The sequence below is a fragment of the Crocodylus siamensis genome, chromosome 11 (assembly GCF_052110815.1).
Source record: "Crocodylus siamensis isolate JL-2025a chromosome 11, ASM5211081v1, whole genome shotgun sequence".
NCBI lineage: Eukaryota > Metazoa > Chordata > Crocodylia > Crocodylidae > Crocodylus > Crocodylus siamensis.
In genome coordinates this window covers 46,937,949-46,954,270 of record NC_143405.1, presented here as the reverse complement: position 1 = coordinate 46,954,270, position 16,322 = coordinate 46,937,949, and the positions used below count along the sequence as shown (strand labels likewise).

The window sequence follows — 16,322 nt, the reverse complement described above, 5'->3', positions numbered from 1 at the left end:
ACTCGCTGCCATGGAGAACACAGCTTCCTGGGCCAAAGCACCTACCCCAGCACCACCCCCTGCATTGGTACAAGTGCCCCAGCTAGCTGGAGGGTGGGGAGGTAGAAAGCCCTACACCAGGTAGAGCAGGGATTGCGCAGCAGGATGAAGCTGGGACCATGAGCTTCACAGCAGCCCGAAGGAATAGCCATCAATGGGCAAGGAGGCATAGCATGTACTACTACTCAAGAACCTTGCCTCTGCTTAGGACTGGAGTGTCAGTGGAGGGAAGCCATGGGCTTTGCCCAAGAGCTCCATGGCCAAGGATCTTGATACCAGGAGCACGTGGCTCCCTCTCAGCACCTACATTAGCCTTTGCAAGAGATCCTGCTGCAGCCACCTAGGCTGAGCTTGTTAGCACCAAGGCCACAGCTGTACCAAGGGGTGGTGTTTGATGGAGCTATCCATCATGTGGGTAACAGCGTGGGGCATTTTGCCCCAGTGGGCTTCATGCCAAATCGAGTTGCAGGCAGCTCCCCTGATACCCCTTACAGCAGCCTTCTGGAGCGCAGTGTCCCACAGCCCAGGCAAAGGAGGCCTGTCCATGGCAATGGTGGCAGATTTCACTGTGCCTCTCCTGTCAGGCCACAGGCACTAGATTCTGTTACAGCAGAGTTAAAGCACTCCTCCACCCTTCCTCTCCACCACATGGTCATGAGGCCATGGTATATACAAGGGAACAATGGGCCAGGGCAGGGTTGAGGTCTGGCACCAGGCACTCACTTTATAAGCTGAGCTTCAGTTGTTGATAAGTGCTTCATTACTGCAGACAGGTCAACCCTCAATGCCTGCTGAACCAGCAGCTCTGCTGGGGGAACACATAAGCAGTGGGCACACCATGTGAGCTGAGCTGCTTTAGCATCAACGGCAGAGACATTGTCTTGACAGGCCATGTCACAGTCACTGCCATGGCTGGGCCTGCTCTCTTCCCTGCTAGAACCCACATCCTTCTGACTTGCATCAGAAGCTCCCAGGGTGACTGGCTCCCCCACTTCTTGCCCATCCTGTCAGGGAAGGAGGGGAGACTGGTGGAGTTTGGTGCTAGATGTTTGTGGGCCATGGTGCCCAGTTGGCATTGCCCTGCATTATCTCCCGGTGTCTAAAATCAGCTCTGGCACTGCAAAGCCTCTCATATAGAAGGTCAATGGCCTGAGGTTTCACAGCTAATACCACGTGGCAGCAGATGGAGGGCTGCCTGCCTTTCTGAAATGGGCCTTGCAGCCTCCCCAGTAGGCACCCCTCACACACAGCAGCACAGCCTTCTCTCACAGCCTCCCCCTGACCCCAACCTCCGGGAACACCCCTCCCTCCCCTCCAGTACCTGGATGCCACAAACAGGAGACGCATTTGCACAGTTAAGACGTTTATTCCTTTGCAAGTTACAGTCACTTTAGTGTTTAAGAAAATACAGGTTGCTTTGACGATCATACATTTGTACAGGGGAACAGAGGTTTCTCATGGGGCTGTTTGTTCACCGTGGGAAGGCCAAAAACAACCTCCCGTCCCACTCCCACTTTTTGAGCTTTACAACCAATGCCCTTCTCAGGGCTTCACACTCATGGCCCATGGCTTTAGTTATGCTTTAACAACCTGTTGTTTAAAGCATATCCAGTTCCAATGGCTTCTATGCAGAGCACTGCCAAGCTCCAGAAGAGGGTCCTCTGGTTAGTGACAGAGCAATGGTTCACACAGCATGGGCAGAGTGCCATGCTCAACAGACCCGGGTCAGTTGGGGACCACATCTGTGACAGGAATTTTTGCTAGGTCCCTAGAAGAAATCGAACTAAAGGGGTCTCCACACGCGCACATTCACAGAGCGACAATGCCAGGCTCAAGCACCCTGTCACAGGGAGAGGGGATACAGCAAGGCAGAGCCAATCACTACTAAGCTCAAGGCTAGAAATCCACAGGCATTAAAGGCAGCACTCCCTGCTCCCAGCTACACTCCAGAGGAAACAACTGGGCAGACAGCAGGAGGTAGGCTACAGCTGTCACCAAGCGGGACATGCTTCAGGCCTGTGTTGAGGCCAGAGGCTTCTGGGAACAACGTCGCTGCGACAACCATTACTTCTGTGCCAGCACAGCGCACATGGGATTCAAACCTAAGCAGCATGATGGAAGCAAACCAGAGCAAGCAGCTGTCGGGGGAGACCCCAGCCAGGCTGGCAGGCTGCAACCTAGAATGAAGCCTGGGGTGAGGCAGGTATGGCTCCCCAGACACTGTATTGGAGATCCAGTTAGTGCCTCCCTTGCCAGGCCTGTGGCACTTCTGCACTAGCAGCAAACAAAACAGATGTTACAGAAGCTTCTTCCAAGCACTGGCGGACTCACCTGGGTAACTGCAGGGAGAGATGCATATGGAGAAGGGGTAGGCTAAGGCAAAGGCCTCTTGCTTTGGGACCTCAGACACCAGCAGAGCTGAACACACAACGCCAGCCAGCCTGATAAGTCCCTGTTGTCTACACTCAGACAGGTAACCACCTTCCTATCCCAGGCCCAGTAACAAATCCACACCCTTGTGCCAATCTGCTTTCTACACAGTGTCAGAGCTCTCCTAGGGGAGGAAGAACTCAGGGGGGGGCGCTTTCTACTGGGGTCCTGCACTGCAGACACTTCTAAAAGGCCCTTTGGCATTATCTGAACGCTAGGCCTCACCTGAAGGAATAACAAGGTATGAGCTGTACTGGGCAGGGATGGGGAGGAAGTGTCGACAAGAGATGTTTACGATCCAAGTGGTTCTCTTGGTCCAGTGCGAGGTCCAGTTAGCTGGTGCCAGAGGCAATCTCTGGGAATTCCTTATACATCTCCCAGATGATCATCTTGTCCATCTGGCACTGCTGCCCCTCCTCCTCCTCAGCCAGAATGCGCTGCAGGATCCCCTGGAGATCCAAGAGGCGGTGCTGATGCTGCAGATAGGGTGTGGAGCGGATGATCGCATGCATTAGAGAGAGATATTCCATCCGCAGCTGCAGAGAGTAGGGAGAGACTTTATACGAGGTAAGCCAGAGCACCAGCTCCCATTAAAGCATTAAAATCAGAACAGCTGCTGCCAGGTGACCAGCAGGAGGGGATTCCATCACCCATACCTCCCCTTCCCCCACCCAAAATCACACCTCTCGCTTCCCCCAGCCTTGGCAATAGTTACAGCAGCATGTTCCCGTCTCTGCTTCACACAGGGGCTAAGAAAGGGAACTGCTTTCCTCCTGGAAGCCCCAAGGCAAGCCCACTGGCCTGCATGGCGAATGACTGCATTAGCCAAAACCCCAGAGTACCCTGAGCGAGCACTTTTGACCACTTTCTGTTGGGGAGGGAAACCGACCCTGCCCCCCCCCCCCCCGCACTCCAGAACAATCCAGGCCACTAGTGCTCCTGAGAGCTGGTGCCACCCATGCCGACAGGAATGTGGGGATTCTCTGACAGAGCCCTGATAGCTCCCTAGAAGGCAGGTGCGTGGCTGAATGCGTCCGTTTCCAAACAGTCAGGGCACTCTCAGGGCCTCCAAGACCTAGCATAAGCGTGTCCTTCTTTCAGCAGACAACAGGCAGAAAGGGTGCTGGCCTCCCTGCTGGCCCTGCTGTCGAGAAGTCTCGGGTGCCTGTCAGCTGCTGGACCGGCGAGAGACCACAAGGTTGCAGAGAGCCCCTGCAGGCTACTTGGCCAGTCCTGCCAAGCCAGGAAAGATGGGTCCAGAAATAAGTGCTCCACCCAGCCCAAGCACCCACCACTGCTCCAGACTGCTCTGCTCCAGTGCTCCTCCTTGGCTGCACAGCACCATTACACAGTAACTCTGCCTACTGAGGCCCCAGCCCCTGTCCCTACCCTCAGAGCCTTGCGCTTGGTACCTTGTCTCCTGGGGAGAGGTCTGCAATCTGCCGCACCGTGATGTCGATCATCACCATCATGTCTGTGTGATAGAAGATGCTGGCCGTGTCCTTGCTGGCAAAGATGTCCTGGAGGAACTTCAGCACTGAGTGCGGCGGCTGGGGCTGGTGCTTGAAGATGCAGACAGGATCATCTGGTGTCCAGACAGAGGAGGACATGTGTTAACATACACATGCAGCCTCTCACCAGAAGGGGAGGAAGGAGAAGGGATTCTTGCACCTCTGCCAGGGCTTCACCTGAGCACTAGCAACACATCTGCACATCACCAGCCTGCATCACAAAGCGTGGGCTGTGCACACAGCACAGTGTGTCTGTGCGAGTTCAGTGCAGTATCATGCTAATGTGGCTGCCCTGCCCCTGGTCCCAAATCAACCCAGCCAGAGCAAGTGCGAGTATCCTAGAAGGGCTGAATGTTCCCTCAGCACCTCACGTTTTGCCCAGGAGATGGCCCATGGCGACACTGCTGCAAGGACCTGAGGGTCTTCAAAAGGAGGCTAGATAGATACCTTGCCAGAGTCGTTTGACCCCAGCATTCTTTCCTGCCCATGGCAGGGGGTCGGACTTGATGATCTGCTCAGGTCCCTTCCAACCCTACCAACTATGAAACTATGACATGTGCAGAGAACAGAATGCCTAAGGGCTTGCTGGTATTCACTTAATCCCAGTCTGCATTGTACCTAGCATGCTGCAGGGAAAAGTGCTGCCCTGCTCCTGGCCTGGCTGAGCCACAACGGCTCACTTCCCCCTGGTTTATTAATCCTGCTACAAACCCCTCCAAACAGCCAGCAGGACTAGCATGAGCCTTCACCATGGGGACCAGCCTAACCATCTACCTGGAGCCAGCAGCACACCTCCAGGCTTCAGCTGGCTGCTGTATTCCCCCTTCCCACCCTTTTGGAACAAGTTAGTGCTGTAGACCTCACAAGGCTTTCCAGACCACAGGGACTCCCCTCCCCAACCCCACCCTCATTGCTCAAGCAGGAGGAGGGGGCTGGTGTGATTCTCACTAGGAGTCTGTGGCTACCCAAGTTTTGCTGCTTACTACAGCCTCTCTGGACAAGATGGAGGCATCAGGTAATCACGCAGTGAAAGGGTTAAGTAGAGTCTTTGGGTGGAGGCCAAGCACTGAGGCTGCCAGCAGCCTTTGTGGGTGCTGTACACAGCCTGTGACTCACAGCCCTGAAGGGAATGAAAACCTGAGTGAAGAACTCCAGAGATGATAGACATGGGTCAGGTTATTTAACAGCAAAATCAACAGAGAAAGCCAAAGCACCAAGGATCCAGCACTCCAGAAGGCAGCAGAAGGACACTGTGCCAGGGTGCAGAAATAGGTAGAAAGACCTGGCATGGCACAGTGGGGGGGAGCAGAGCTCTTCAGGAGTCTGATGACCTGCCGTATAAAGGCTCTTCACAAACACTGGGTTTAATATGCTTCCGGCAGCAGCAGAACTAACTCTTGTTGGGGGAAGTAGAATGGGACGGTGCCCTGTAAGCAGAGCTCACCAAGGCAGGCAGCCCTGCCAGCTGGACTTCAAGCAGGGCAGTGACAGGAGCCCATCAATCCAGTGGACAAAGTCACACAGACCCTGGCTGTGAAGCACAATGCACTCTCAGGTGGTAAGGGGAAAACGGCTTTCAAGCCAGGGAGAAGCCAAGTCCCCTGCACCTCAAGACAACTCCTCGCCTTGCCTCCAAGGGTCTCAGCACACAGAAACCAGTGGAGAATAGCTTGCAAGCAAACATCAGCTCAATGGACATCATCATGTAGCTAGCAGATGTCAACAGCAGGATTTCTTTCCAGCAGCCATGGCCTTCAGAATGCAGCTCAGTGACAGGAGAGTGAACCTTGGATGAAGGCAGCAAATCTTAAGCAGGCTTTTCAGCTCATCTGCCAGCTGACCACCCCCCAACCCCTTAACGAGCATCAGGCTCATCTCTTTAGATCTGTGTTGCTATTAGCCTTTCCCTCCTGCTGGGAAAGTAATAAAGCCACAGAGACGCTCACCTCCCCTGTTCAGCAGTAGCAGCAGCTTTTCTGTGAAAGTCTTGACGTTGGAGTGCTTGCTTATCGTAGTCATGATCACGTTGTGCTCTGGGACTGAGAGAAGGAAAAGGTGGTTACTCCAAGTGACAGATCCCTTCCAAACACGCTGCAGATTTGCTTAAGTTTCACTCTTTCCCTGCACCCCACCAGCTGCCTTACAGCTGGCACTGCCCCCCCATGAAGTCAGAGTAGCCTCCATGCCCTGCAGGAAAACACATTTTGAAAACACCACTTGAGCTTCATTTCAGCTCCAGCCCTTTCAAGTACGTCCTATCCAGTACCTTCTCCTCCTGTCCCAGGGAGGCAGTGCATCGCTGGGGCTCTCACCTGCTCAGCTTACAAAAGTGAATAAGCAGTGGGCAAATGTTTGTGTGATGTTCCAGGGGACGGGCAGGCTGAGAGGTGCTGCTGAACTCCTGAATGATGATGCAGGGAAAGGGGGGGAAGAGGGGGTGGGTCCAACAAGGGACATTTCTTTCCTCCAAGATGTACAGCTGATTAGAAAAGTTGCAGGACAGAGGAGTTAGCCTTTCAGCCCCAGCCAAATTCATGCCCAAGTCACAGCCTGCCTCCCTATGCTCCTCCTCAAGTTTCAATGGAGATAGATTTTCCTGTGCCCTGCAGGCACAGACTGCTGCAGCTATTAGGGCTGCGCGAAGCTTCAGTAGCCAATTTGATTTGGAGAACATGTGGCCCGATTCGGGGGCCGAATCTCCAAATCAAATTGGGAAACCCATTAAAAGGTCTGAATAGATTTGGAAGCCTCCAAATCTATTTGAAGATTTAGACGGTCACTGCTTGCTGCTACAGGGAGCTGGACTCAGGCTCTACGCCAATAAGTAGCGAGCAGGAGGGGAGGGGCCATGGGGGGACCCGCGCCTAGCTCCATGCCCCACCAGCTCCCCCAGCCCCCACCATGGCTGCCCTGCCTGGCCCCAGAGTCCTGGCACTAAGAAGAGCCCCGCACTCACCAGCTGCAGCAGCACTGATTAGGGCCTCTGGGGGCTCGTGGCAAAGCCCCTCCATGCAGCCCAGGGCAGCAGAGATTGTCCCCCTGCAAAGCACCCACGTGGCAGCTGTCACATAGTACAGGTGCAGCTCGGTTCAGCAGGGCACTGAGGGATTCCACATGCTGTCCAGGAGCTGGGGCCACTTGGGTTGAGTGCTGCTGGGTGACTGACAGTGCGCAGGACCCTGCCGAGCCATGCTGCACTCGCGCGATGTGACAATTGCTGCGCAGGTGCCAGGCGGGAGGGCCGATACCTGCTGCCCTGCACTGTGCTGAGGGGCTCTGCCATGAGCCCCCAGGGGCCCCAATAGCTGCTGCTGCAGCCAGCAAATGTGGGGATTCCCCCCCCAATCACCGAATCAAATCACTGTCTCTTCAAATTGGCCGAATCCAAAGCTGAATCAAATACTTGCTGCTTTGCACAGGCCTCACGGCTGTGCTTGCAGAGTCTCAAAACTACTAAGAGAATCTCTCAAAAGCTGCTGTTTCAGGGGCAGTGATCCCCATCTATACTGTGTGGATCAAGGTACTTCAGTGTCCTTCATGCTGAAATAACCTGAATGTATCAACTGGTCTGCAGAACAGTTTTGAGCTAACGCTGCACCAGCCAACTGCAAATATTCTGAGATCTCCTAATGTCCTGGGAATAAAAATTCAGCCTGCTAATAAGGAACCCAATCATCACTTAGCCAGTTCCTGGAATCAGAGGACAAGTTGCTCTGCTTTCAACTGCACCCCAGGTGGGCAATAATCCCGCAGAAACACACTGCCTTTCATGCACTATTGCCTAATTACTGAAGCCAGCCAATGTGTCAGGTAACAGTCAGAAGTGGTAATGGATGAAAGCAGAGGAGAACACACTTCAGTCTCCGAGTGAGAAACTTGCACAAATTGGAAATTTCCACATGAATGTTAATGAAACAATTCCAATGACCGAGTGAGCTCCAGGACATGTCCTTGCTGCTTCATCCTCTCCTCCTGGGGAAGCCAAGGATAAAGGCATCATGTGGAACAGCGGCAAGTAATTAATGCAAGACAATTATGACCAAGCAGCAGGAGATTCCACAGATCAGCTCAGGACTAACAAGTGGCATCCCATACTAGGGTCTACCACTGCACTTGGCACATGGACTAACTTCAGAATTGCAAGCAGCAGTGGCAGGCAGGGTTTGGCCTGGCAGGCAGGCATTGGCTTCTTCACAGCCAATGGCTTTGCCCATTCTTAGGTAGCTCAATATTCAATCAAAGCATCCAGGAGAATGTGCTGACTGGAAGAATGCCGCCAGGACAGACCCTACCACATCTTCCTTTAATGAGATTCAGGGATTGGCCTAGCAGCAGTCCTACCAAACCCCTAAGGCAGGCAGGAGGTGAGGCATAGATAGGTGTTAAGCACCCACTGAAAGTATTACTGCTCCCAAATTGGTATTTCTGTGAATTAACCCATGCAGGAATGTGGCACAGTATGAAGAGGCAGGGTAGATATGCACTTTATAGCCCAAATAAATAAGATACATTTAGAGAGAACATGAGCTTTTGTGAAACTGAGTTCACTTCATCAGACAGTCTGAAGTCAGGCAGTTCAGTGTAACATGGCTAACTGCCTCTCTCTATGGCGTGAAAAGAACCATGCAACTGTGAGGGTGGTGGGGAAAACAAAAAAAAAAACCAGAGGCTGCAAAATCCCTTTGGGCCCAGGCAGGTTAAGCAGTTTGCTACAGGTTCTAATTTAATCACAACCATCTTTCAGCCTGAGTCTCCAAGGTGGAGTTTTGCTGTTCCTTCTCAACCATAAGCAGAGGTATTGGGGAGCAGAGGAGCAAGGCACCATGTCCTCATGGACAGGTTCTTTAACTGATGATCCTCCTCCAAAGGAATTCTTTCCCTATCCATGACCTTGCTCAGTACCTATTATCAAAGCCTTGGGAGCCCAGGAGAAGGCATCACACACATCTAGAAAGAGACTGGCATCTGGCCAGTTAACACAATGCTACCCATGGTTCTAGGACCTCCCCTGCCCTCATCTGTGACAGCAAGGACCTGCGACAGGAGCATCACTAACCTGGAATGTGGAGATTGAAGGCCAGCAGGACATTAACAAATAAGTCAGGCAGCTGATCTGTTGTGTCTGAGGGCAGTCCATCCTCAATCACCTCCAACAAGAACTGGACAAACTGTGAGTTAAGGTGTTCTGTACATGAGAAGAAGAGGAAAGTTGATGCAGTGCTGATAAGTCACATATCAGGGGAGTGATTCCCACCAGCAGGCTGGACTAGACCCAGCTAGTTGTGAGATCTTTGTGGTGGGAGATACAAACAGCTCAGAAAACATAACCCACTTTTTACAAGCAAGAAACCAACTGGCTGGTTTCCTGAATGAAATCCCAGAACCTGCACCAGCAGACCAACCACTGAAGTATCACTGGCACAGATTTGTATTCGTACCTAGTGGTTTGGTTTGTCTATTTAAAAATTAATCCAAATCCTTTGTAATAGCTCATGTTTTAATCTAGCTATTAGGGAGGCTTGGTGGCTCATGCAAACAAGTCCACCTGCAGGAAATAACTGCCAGGGTCATGTTAAAGGAGCAAAACAATTATTTCCAGAAGCCTGAACAAAGCGATTCACATCCCTGGTCCCTGCAGCACTGGTTCCAAAACCTGCACATTTATCACAGGGTCTAGTGAACCTGTTAAGGAGATTCTTTGGCAAAACTCTCCACAGCAGCCATAGAAAACAAAGGTCAGTGGTTCCCAAACACTGCGAGCATCTGGTTCCAGCAAAGTGGAAGGGCATTTGTGTGCGTGCGCACGCGCGGAAGACTAGGGAATGTAGTTGGCAGACAAAGGCTGCATAAGAGCAAGAGGTTAACAAGTACCAAAATGGGGTTCAAAAGACAACAGCACAGTTGGCATCTGCCTATTGATTCTCAAGAATCTCTGCTTTCATTAAAAACAAGAAGCTTAAAGGGTCTAGTTATGAGCTAGCTTCAAAAAATCTAAAGCTGCAGACATCCCAATATGCCCAGATGAGGACTGTACCACAACCTCAAGAATTCAGGACTGAAACAAACAACCCTGGTCAAGGAGTCCAGGCCCCTGCTATCATGGGCTCAGCCTAATTTCCACTCTGTATGGCAGACTACACCCATTCTAATGCAAGGGGGTGTTTTACTGAGAACAAAGTTAAGGTCCTTGAGGCTACAGATCCCTGCATGCAGTGCTCCATCTGAAGCCAAAATTCCTAGTGGAACTCTGGACTGGGATCCATGGTCTGTACATGCCCCTTCCTGTTAAAACAGGAAGCGACCACAGAGTAGTTCCCTAGGATCCACTTTGGTGACCCCCTGAAAGCAATGCCTTGCTCCAAGTCTGACACTGTCAGGCAGACTAACACTATCAGTGCTACAGGGGACAGGAGGGCAAATTCTATCCCCTTCTATTAAATAAAAGGCAAGGAGAGGACAATATTTTAGCAGGCAGAGGTGAGCAGGGGACAGCCAGACAGCAGCATTAACAAAGAGGAGAACAGATTTCTTTGCAGAAGAGCTGCTTGGTAACAGGACTTATTCCTGCAGGTAGCAAAGCTGTTTCCACACCTGTTTGCTCTCCCCTCCCTCAAGATCTAGAATCACTGTAGTCCAGTATTTCAGCAGCCCTCCCCCATGCTGTAAGAGGAACTTGGTTCTCCTTAGCTACAGGGCCACCAGAAAACCCTGCAGGATGCCTGGGTGTCAGCTTTTTCTTTCTGTAGTGCCTCCAGTTCCTACCGTAGTGATGATATGGCAGCGGCTCTCCCATAGAGAATATCATTGCCAGCACCAGTGCAGAATAGCACATCTTTTGATGATCTGTAAGATAAATCCATAGATCTGGTCGTTAGTACTCTCAGGGGTACAAAGTGTGTCCTTTGGTTTGAAGTGCAAGTCATTTCAGTACATATAGGAAAGAATAATGTCTTGTATTTATTGATCCATGAGACAATAGCTATCTCCTTTATAAGACCCTTGTCTTCTGCAACACCAATAAAAATCCAGCCAATTAATAATGACCATGCTGAGGAACATAATGAGGCTGATGTGCGAGACATGCAGTTGACTGTACCCCCTTCTCCACCCAGCACAACAGACTGTAGAACTACCTGGGTCTCAGGGCACTGCAGTAACACACTGTTAATCACCACTCAATAAGGCAATACAAGATGAAGACTCTGGAATTCTTCTTCAATTTTTGGTTCAGTTACCATGGCTTAAAGAAAGGTGGGGAAAGGGTTCCATTTTCTTCTACAGTCCTTCCCAAGCATCTCTGCTCCAACCACATCTACCCCCTGTAATTTCAGTCTGGAAATCAGGCCCTCCCCCACGCAAACCCTGCTTTACCTCCGCTCTGACACACACCATGCCAAGGGGACTGGTCTTGGACCTTTCAAGAACAAGACAGCTATCAAGTGTGTGCCACCACTAAACTACACATCAGCTAACATCCGTAGGTGCAAGACAAATCAGAGTAATGCAAGTTTTATGAGAGGCAGTTAAAAAGAAAAAGAGAAACCCCATTTTTAGCCATGAACTAACACAGGATTTGAACCCAGGTCTGCATACAAGAGGTCATTACCTTCATTTACAATGCAACATGGCCCCTCACATGCATTTCAGTCACAACTTTAAAACTGCACTAGTGAAGTAGAAAAGCCACTCACTCAGGATGGGGCACATGTATGCAAGCAATAATCTACCACATGCTCAGAAGCAGACTCTTTGGGCCAGTGGTGCCTAGCAGCAGAACTATGCCTATGCTTTCAGGCAATGACCCCGAGGGCATGGAGAGAAAAACACCATGGCCCAGTGGCCACTCTACTCCCTTCCCATCAGAGAAGCCAGGGTTCCAGGACTCTGCAGTAGCAAAGAAAAAAGCACATTTTGGACTGTGCACCTGTGAAAACACCTCTGAGAACTCCTGTCACCACACAGCCTTTTTTGTCAGAATATTAGTTCTTGGAGATCCCACTCTTAGGTTTACCAATGTTGATGCTGAATGTACCTGCTCCATGCTGCCTCCTGGCATGCCAGGAATGATCTGACTTCCTTTTGTCTGACTATATGAACATGGGCTATCACTTGACCAGCTGGCTCCTGAATCAATGGTAGGAACTTGATACAGACCTTTCAACTGCTGTATGTTCCAATGTGTTTCTACAGAGGTCAGCCATCTCACAACCCCATGTGTGCTCCATCAGAGAAGCAATGCATTACTCACTAAAGCATGGGCTGGCAGAAGCGATGACAAAGTCTGCCTCCATGCCTCCCTGAGGTCTTTTTGCCTCAATGGATAGGAGCAGAAGGATCCCCAGGGTACATGCACGGCCAAAAGGAGGGCAATGTTGAATGGAAAGACTGCCTTCAAGCACATGGGACATTCATGTGCCACTGGACTGACCAGATGAATGAACACTTAAAGACAACAGTCTGATGGGGTGAAATGTCCTTTGATACAAATGTCCTTTGATACACACTCAACTGGAAGCCCATAGTTTATCTAGCTGTGGTAATCACTCCTTTCCTATAGCAATGTAAAGGACCACCTACTGTAGTCAAAGAGAAAGGAGAAGACGAATGTGAGGGAGTTGGTGTGGAAGACATCTTTTCTCAAAACATCAGAACAAAGCTGAGTTCTTTTCCTGCTTCAAAAGAGCATCTTAACTAACAATAGATGAATAATTTTTTTTAAAAACCCTCATCTACACAGTCCACAGCTTTCAACAGTTCACTGAAAAACTGAACCCAGGAAGGTATCCAGCCCTTCAGCCATCTTTAAGTATTTCCTGCTCAGCACAGGATTTCCTGCTCAATATTTCCTGCCACATCACAGCTACATTTGTTCGCAATCATTTCTGGATGATGCTGTTTTCAGTAGATTGGTTCTGGCTGAATTAAGTCCCCACACAAGATCCTGAAACAATGCTCTGGCTTCCAGGTGTGCATTCTGCCAGCTTTCTTGGGTACACTGGCATCTCGTGTCTCAATGTGTCCGATGGCCTGCTGGTCCAGCACAATTTTCACTGGAAGTGGATCTACATGAATGCTCCACCAGATCATAACCTTTGCCTTGCTTGAATCTTAATTAGCCAATCCACTTCAGTAGGGATTTACAGAAGAACCACAGGAAAGGGTATATAACAAAATACAGTTAATTGAGTCTGGAAGATTTTAGAAAGAGGTATGTGTATGCTAGTACAATGCTTTGCAAACAGGGCAGGATACAGAGAGATAAAGTATGTTCAGTTTCATCTCTCAGGCAGTGGTTGTGTCACTTGTTATTTATGAAATAAATGAAACCTGGATTTCTTTTAAAGCAGCAGGCAGGCCAGAATGATCCTTTTTACTACTTGAATGTGAATTTAGTAAAACTGTCCTTTCAGCACAGTACTTTCACAGTGAACCAGGGGTCCCTGCAATCTATTTCCCCCACTCACTCCTGCCAATTCATTTTGAAGGCCCCTCACTCAGTCCCCTGCTCTGCTAGGTCTGAACATGCTGTCTGAGAAGGATCCAGTCAAGTCATGGGAAGGTCAAACTGCTGAAGATGTCCACTGTAAGCACCCTGGGCAGAGACCATTGCTAGATCACTGGTGTATCGCTGCATCAATAAAATTACTATACTACCCCCACCTCTCTCATATAGAGAACAGTAACAACTACAGTCCAAGACTGAGGTTTGCTAGCCATTCGAGAGCTGTAGGAAATGTCGTGGGGAGTTCCAATACTCCTCCAGGAAAGGAATCCTCCAGGCAGGCATTTACTACCTGCTCAGTCATTTGAAGTTTGCCACATTTACACTATGGAGTTTGAGTCACCACTCTGCATCAGGGGACAACAGCAACCTCTAAGTGACCCTTTTTAGCTGTGTTGTGCTGATTGCAAACTAATGACATCTAACTGCCCATTGGATGTTAACTCCTGACATCCAAGTCTAAGCAGCTACTCTGTCTGACAGGTGACCTGGCAGCACGAGACAGAGCAGGCAAAATGAGTATTAAGCTTCTCATTATACAAGGACAAGGAGATTCAATGACCATTTAAAACACATGACTACATCTTAGTTTGTGAAACTCTCCACAAAAAGGGATCAAGCACCAGCTAAGTTAAGGGCTTGGATACTCGTATCAATAATGGAAACACATGCAGCTATAGTGAGCAGGTAAACAATCTGGTAGGATACAAGGCAATCATTGCCTGCTTGATGCTGAGAAGAATCTCCCTGCCTGGGCATGTCATTCCATAATTATTCATGAAGATCCTTCATGCTTCTCTACAGCAGCTGGTGCTGGCCATTGTCAGAGACAGGGTACTGAACTGCGGAGGCTATTGGTGAGGCAATTCCAATTCTCCTAATACAGCAAGGAGCTTCCCTTGAAATTTGAAGTGATGAAATAATGACAAAAATGCTATTATCAGAAATTGAAAGTGTGGGGAGCAATTCTGCTTCCAGTAACTGGAAACCAAACCTGGAAGAAAAGATCCCAGTTAAGGAGGGGCTGAGGGAAAGGAAAAACTTAGACTGATGCTGCCCTGGCACATCTACACTATAGCTAGCCAGGAAGAGAGCAAAAAAACCCAGCAATTAAAGCAAGGCAGATACACTTTAACTAGGTTTGGCTAAAGGCAAAGAATTCACTGGCATTATAAACTGGAACCATCTTGGCTTTGTTTGCTGCCTGCAGCCCCCTCAGCCTAAGTTTTCTGACCTGGGGGAGGAGATATCAGAGCTCCAGCCACAAATGGCTTCTTCAGTTCTAAAACTGGAGTAAAAATGGTGGAACACAAAGAGAAGCTGGACTTTAAACCAGTGCAATTATTCAATATAGATTTGAATATGTGGTTTATTGGTATATGGAGCAATGGGCAGATGTTTTGGGGCATTCCAGCTCCAACTAATCACTTTCAAGGGACTGGCGACTCATTGCCATATTCTTCATGATGCCAGCACTGTCCTGAAGAGCAGCATCTGCCATTTAAAGCATGACTTCTTCTGGGTGGTACCAACTGCTGCAGAAATGCACTCAGTGCTAGCGAAGCTCTTTCGGAAGAACACAAGATGGTTATTTATTTGACTGGTTTCGCTGACAGTTCACCTGAATACAACTCAACTATTTATGAAGGACAGTAGAGGCAGGGCAGGCACATATTGCAGAAGCATTTTGCAACAAAAATGTCTGTTCCTATACATTTTAAAGACTTTCTTGCAGACCCTTACAAACTGTGCCTCTCCCAGCTCAGAATGCACAATGGAAGAGAAGGGCAGGGGAGAGAGAGACAAGAACTGTCTCTACAGCCCAAGAAAAGAGATTCTGACAGTAGTTTTGCATATTTTGAACTGCAACAGGGGACAGGGCTGATTACAGAGCGGATTAGCCGTCTGTTTTCCTTGGAAATGTTCTTGTTAATTCTGCCTCACTGTCTTTTTATAAGCTCTTCTGATGACACAGAGATAGATCTGCAGGCCAGCAGCATCTCAGGAAAATGACTGTCCAGGAGCAATAAAACCAAGGCATCTGGCAGAAGAACTGGATGGCAGCCAAGATGCCTGCATCAACCCCAGGGTAAAGTGCTTTCTCATCAAAGGCATCCAGAATCCATGCCGAGAGTTTTAGCCCCAAGTGTGCCTCTGTAACGAGTCAGGCAGGATCCTGTCAAACTTCTGCAGCCGGCTTTACAATCCCCAGTTGCCCGAGTGCTGGCACCAGTGGATCTGGTCCCTGCCATCCACAGAAGGGATTAGACACTCTGCAGCATATCAGACAATGGATCAGCTGCTGCTCCCAAATTCTTCATGCCAAAAGAAACTAAAGCCACTTCAGGAATCAAGGTCACATTTTAACTCAAGGTGCTATATTCCAGCACAAATGTTGCTCCAGAACAGTACACAGAAGGTCTAAAGGCCCCCAAGCAGGCCTGTCTGAGGCAAGAACAGATACCCATATTACCCCACGCCCCACCCCCAACTCCATTTCCTAGAGCTGGAGCCCCTACCTTTTTGCGAGCTGCTGTTTAAAAACCCATTTCCCATTGAAGTGAGTGGAACATCAGAAAGACAGGCTGCTTGGCAAGAGCAGACACTACTTACCTGCCAACGTGAACCTGGCAGGTTTAAGCAGCACAGGATCCAGGCATCGATTTGTAACGCTGCCATAAAGGGGCTATCTCTAGCTCTTGCCCCCTTAAGTAAGGGAGGAGGAAGCACAGACACCTCCTCTATCTGGAAGGGATGCCTTTCAGGATCACTGCTCTGATACTACCTGGAATAGCAATGAGAGGAGCAAGGGACTTTTTATCAGTAGAAGGCAGCTCTCA

The 16,322-nt window shown here is 49.7% G+C and overlaps 1 protein-coding gene across 7 annotated transcripts in view; it reads right to left on the bottom strand.

Moving 5' to 3' along the window:
- Nucleotides 1–1,391: 1,391 nt before the first annotated feature.
- Nucleotides 1,392–16,322, bottom strand: part of NCKIPSD (NCK interacting protein with SH3 domain) — a 91,224-nt gene continuing 76,293 nt past the window's right edge. For 6 of the 7 annotated variants that reach the window (XM_090021740.1, XM_090021745.1, XM_090021742.1 and 3 more), the window contains 5 exons: nucleotides 10,743–10,823; nucleotides 9,037–9,165; nucleotides 5,927–6,019; nucleotides 3,882–4,054; nucleotides 1,392–3,005 (listed from right to left, as the gene is read on the bottom strand). In XM_090021740.1, coding sequence (XP_089877866.1) covers nucleotides 2,802–3,005; nucleotides 3,882–4,054; nucleotides 5,927–6,019; nucleotides 9,037–9,165; nucleotides 10,743–10,823 — 680 coding nt within the window. In that variant the 3' untranslated portion in view covers nucleotides 1,392–2,801. Of the gene's footprint in view, nucleotides 3,026–3,881; nucleotides 4,055–5,926; nucleotides 6,020–9,036; nucleotides 9,166–10,742; nucleotides 10,824–16,322 lie in introns of all 7 variants that reach the window. The other variant, XM_090021744.1, reaches the window with a different exon arrangement.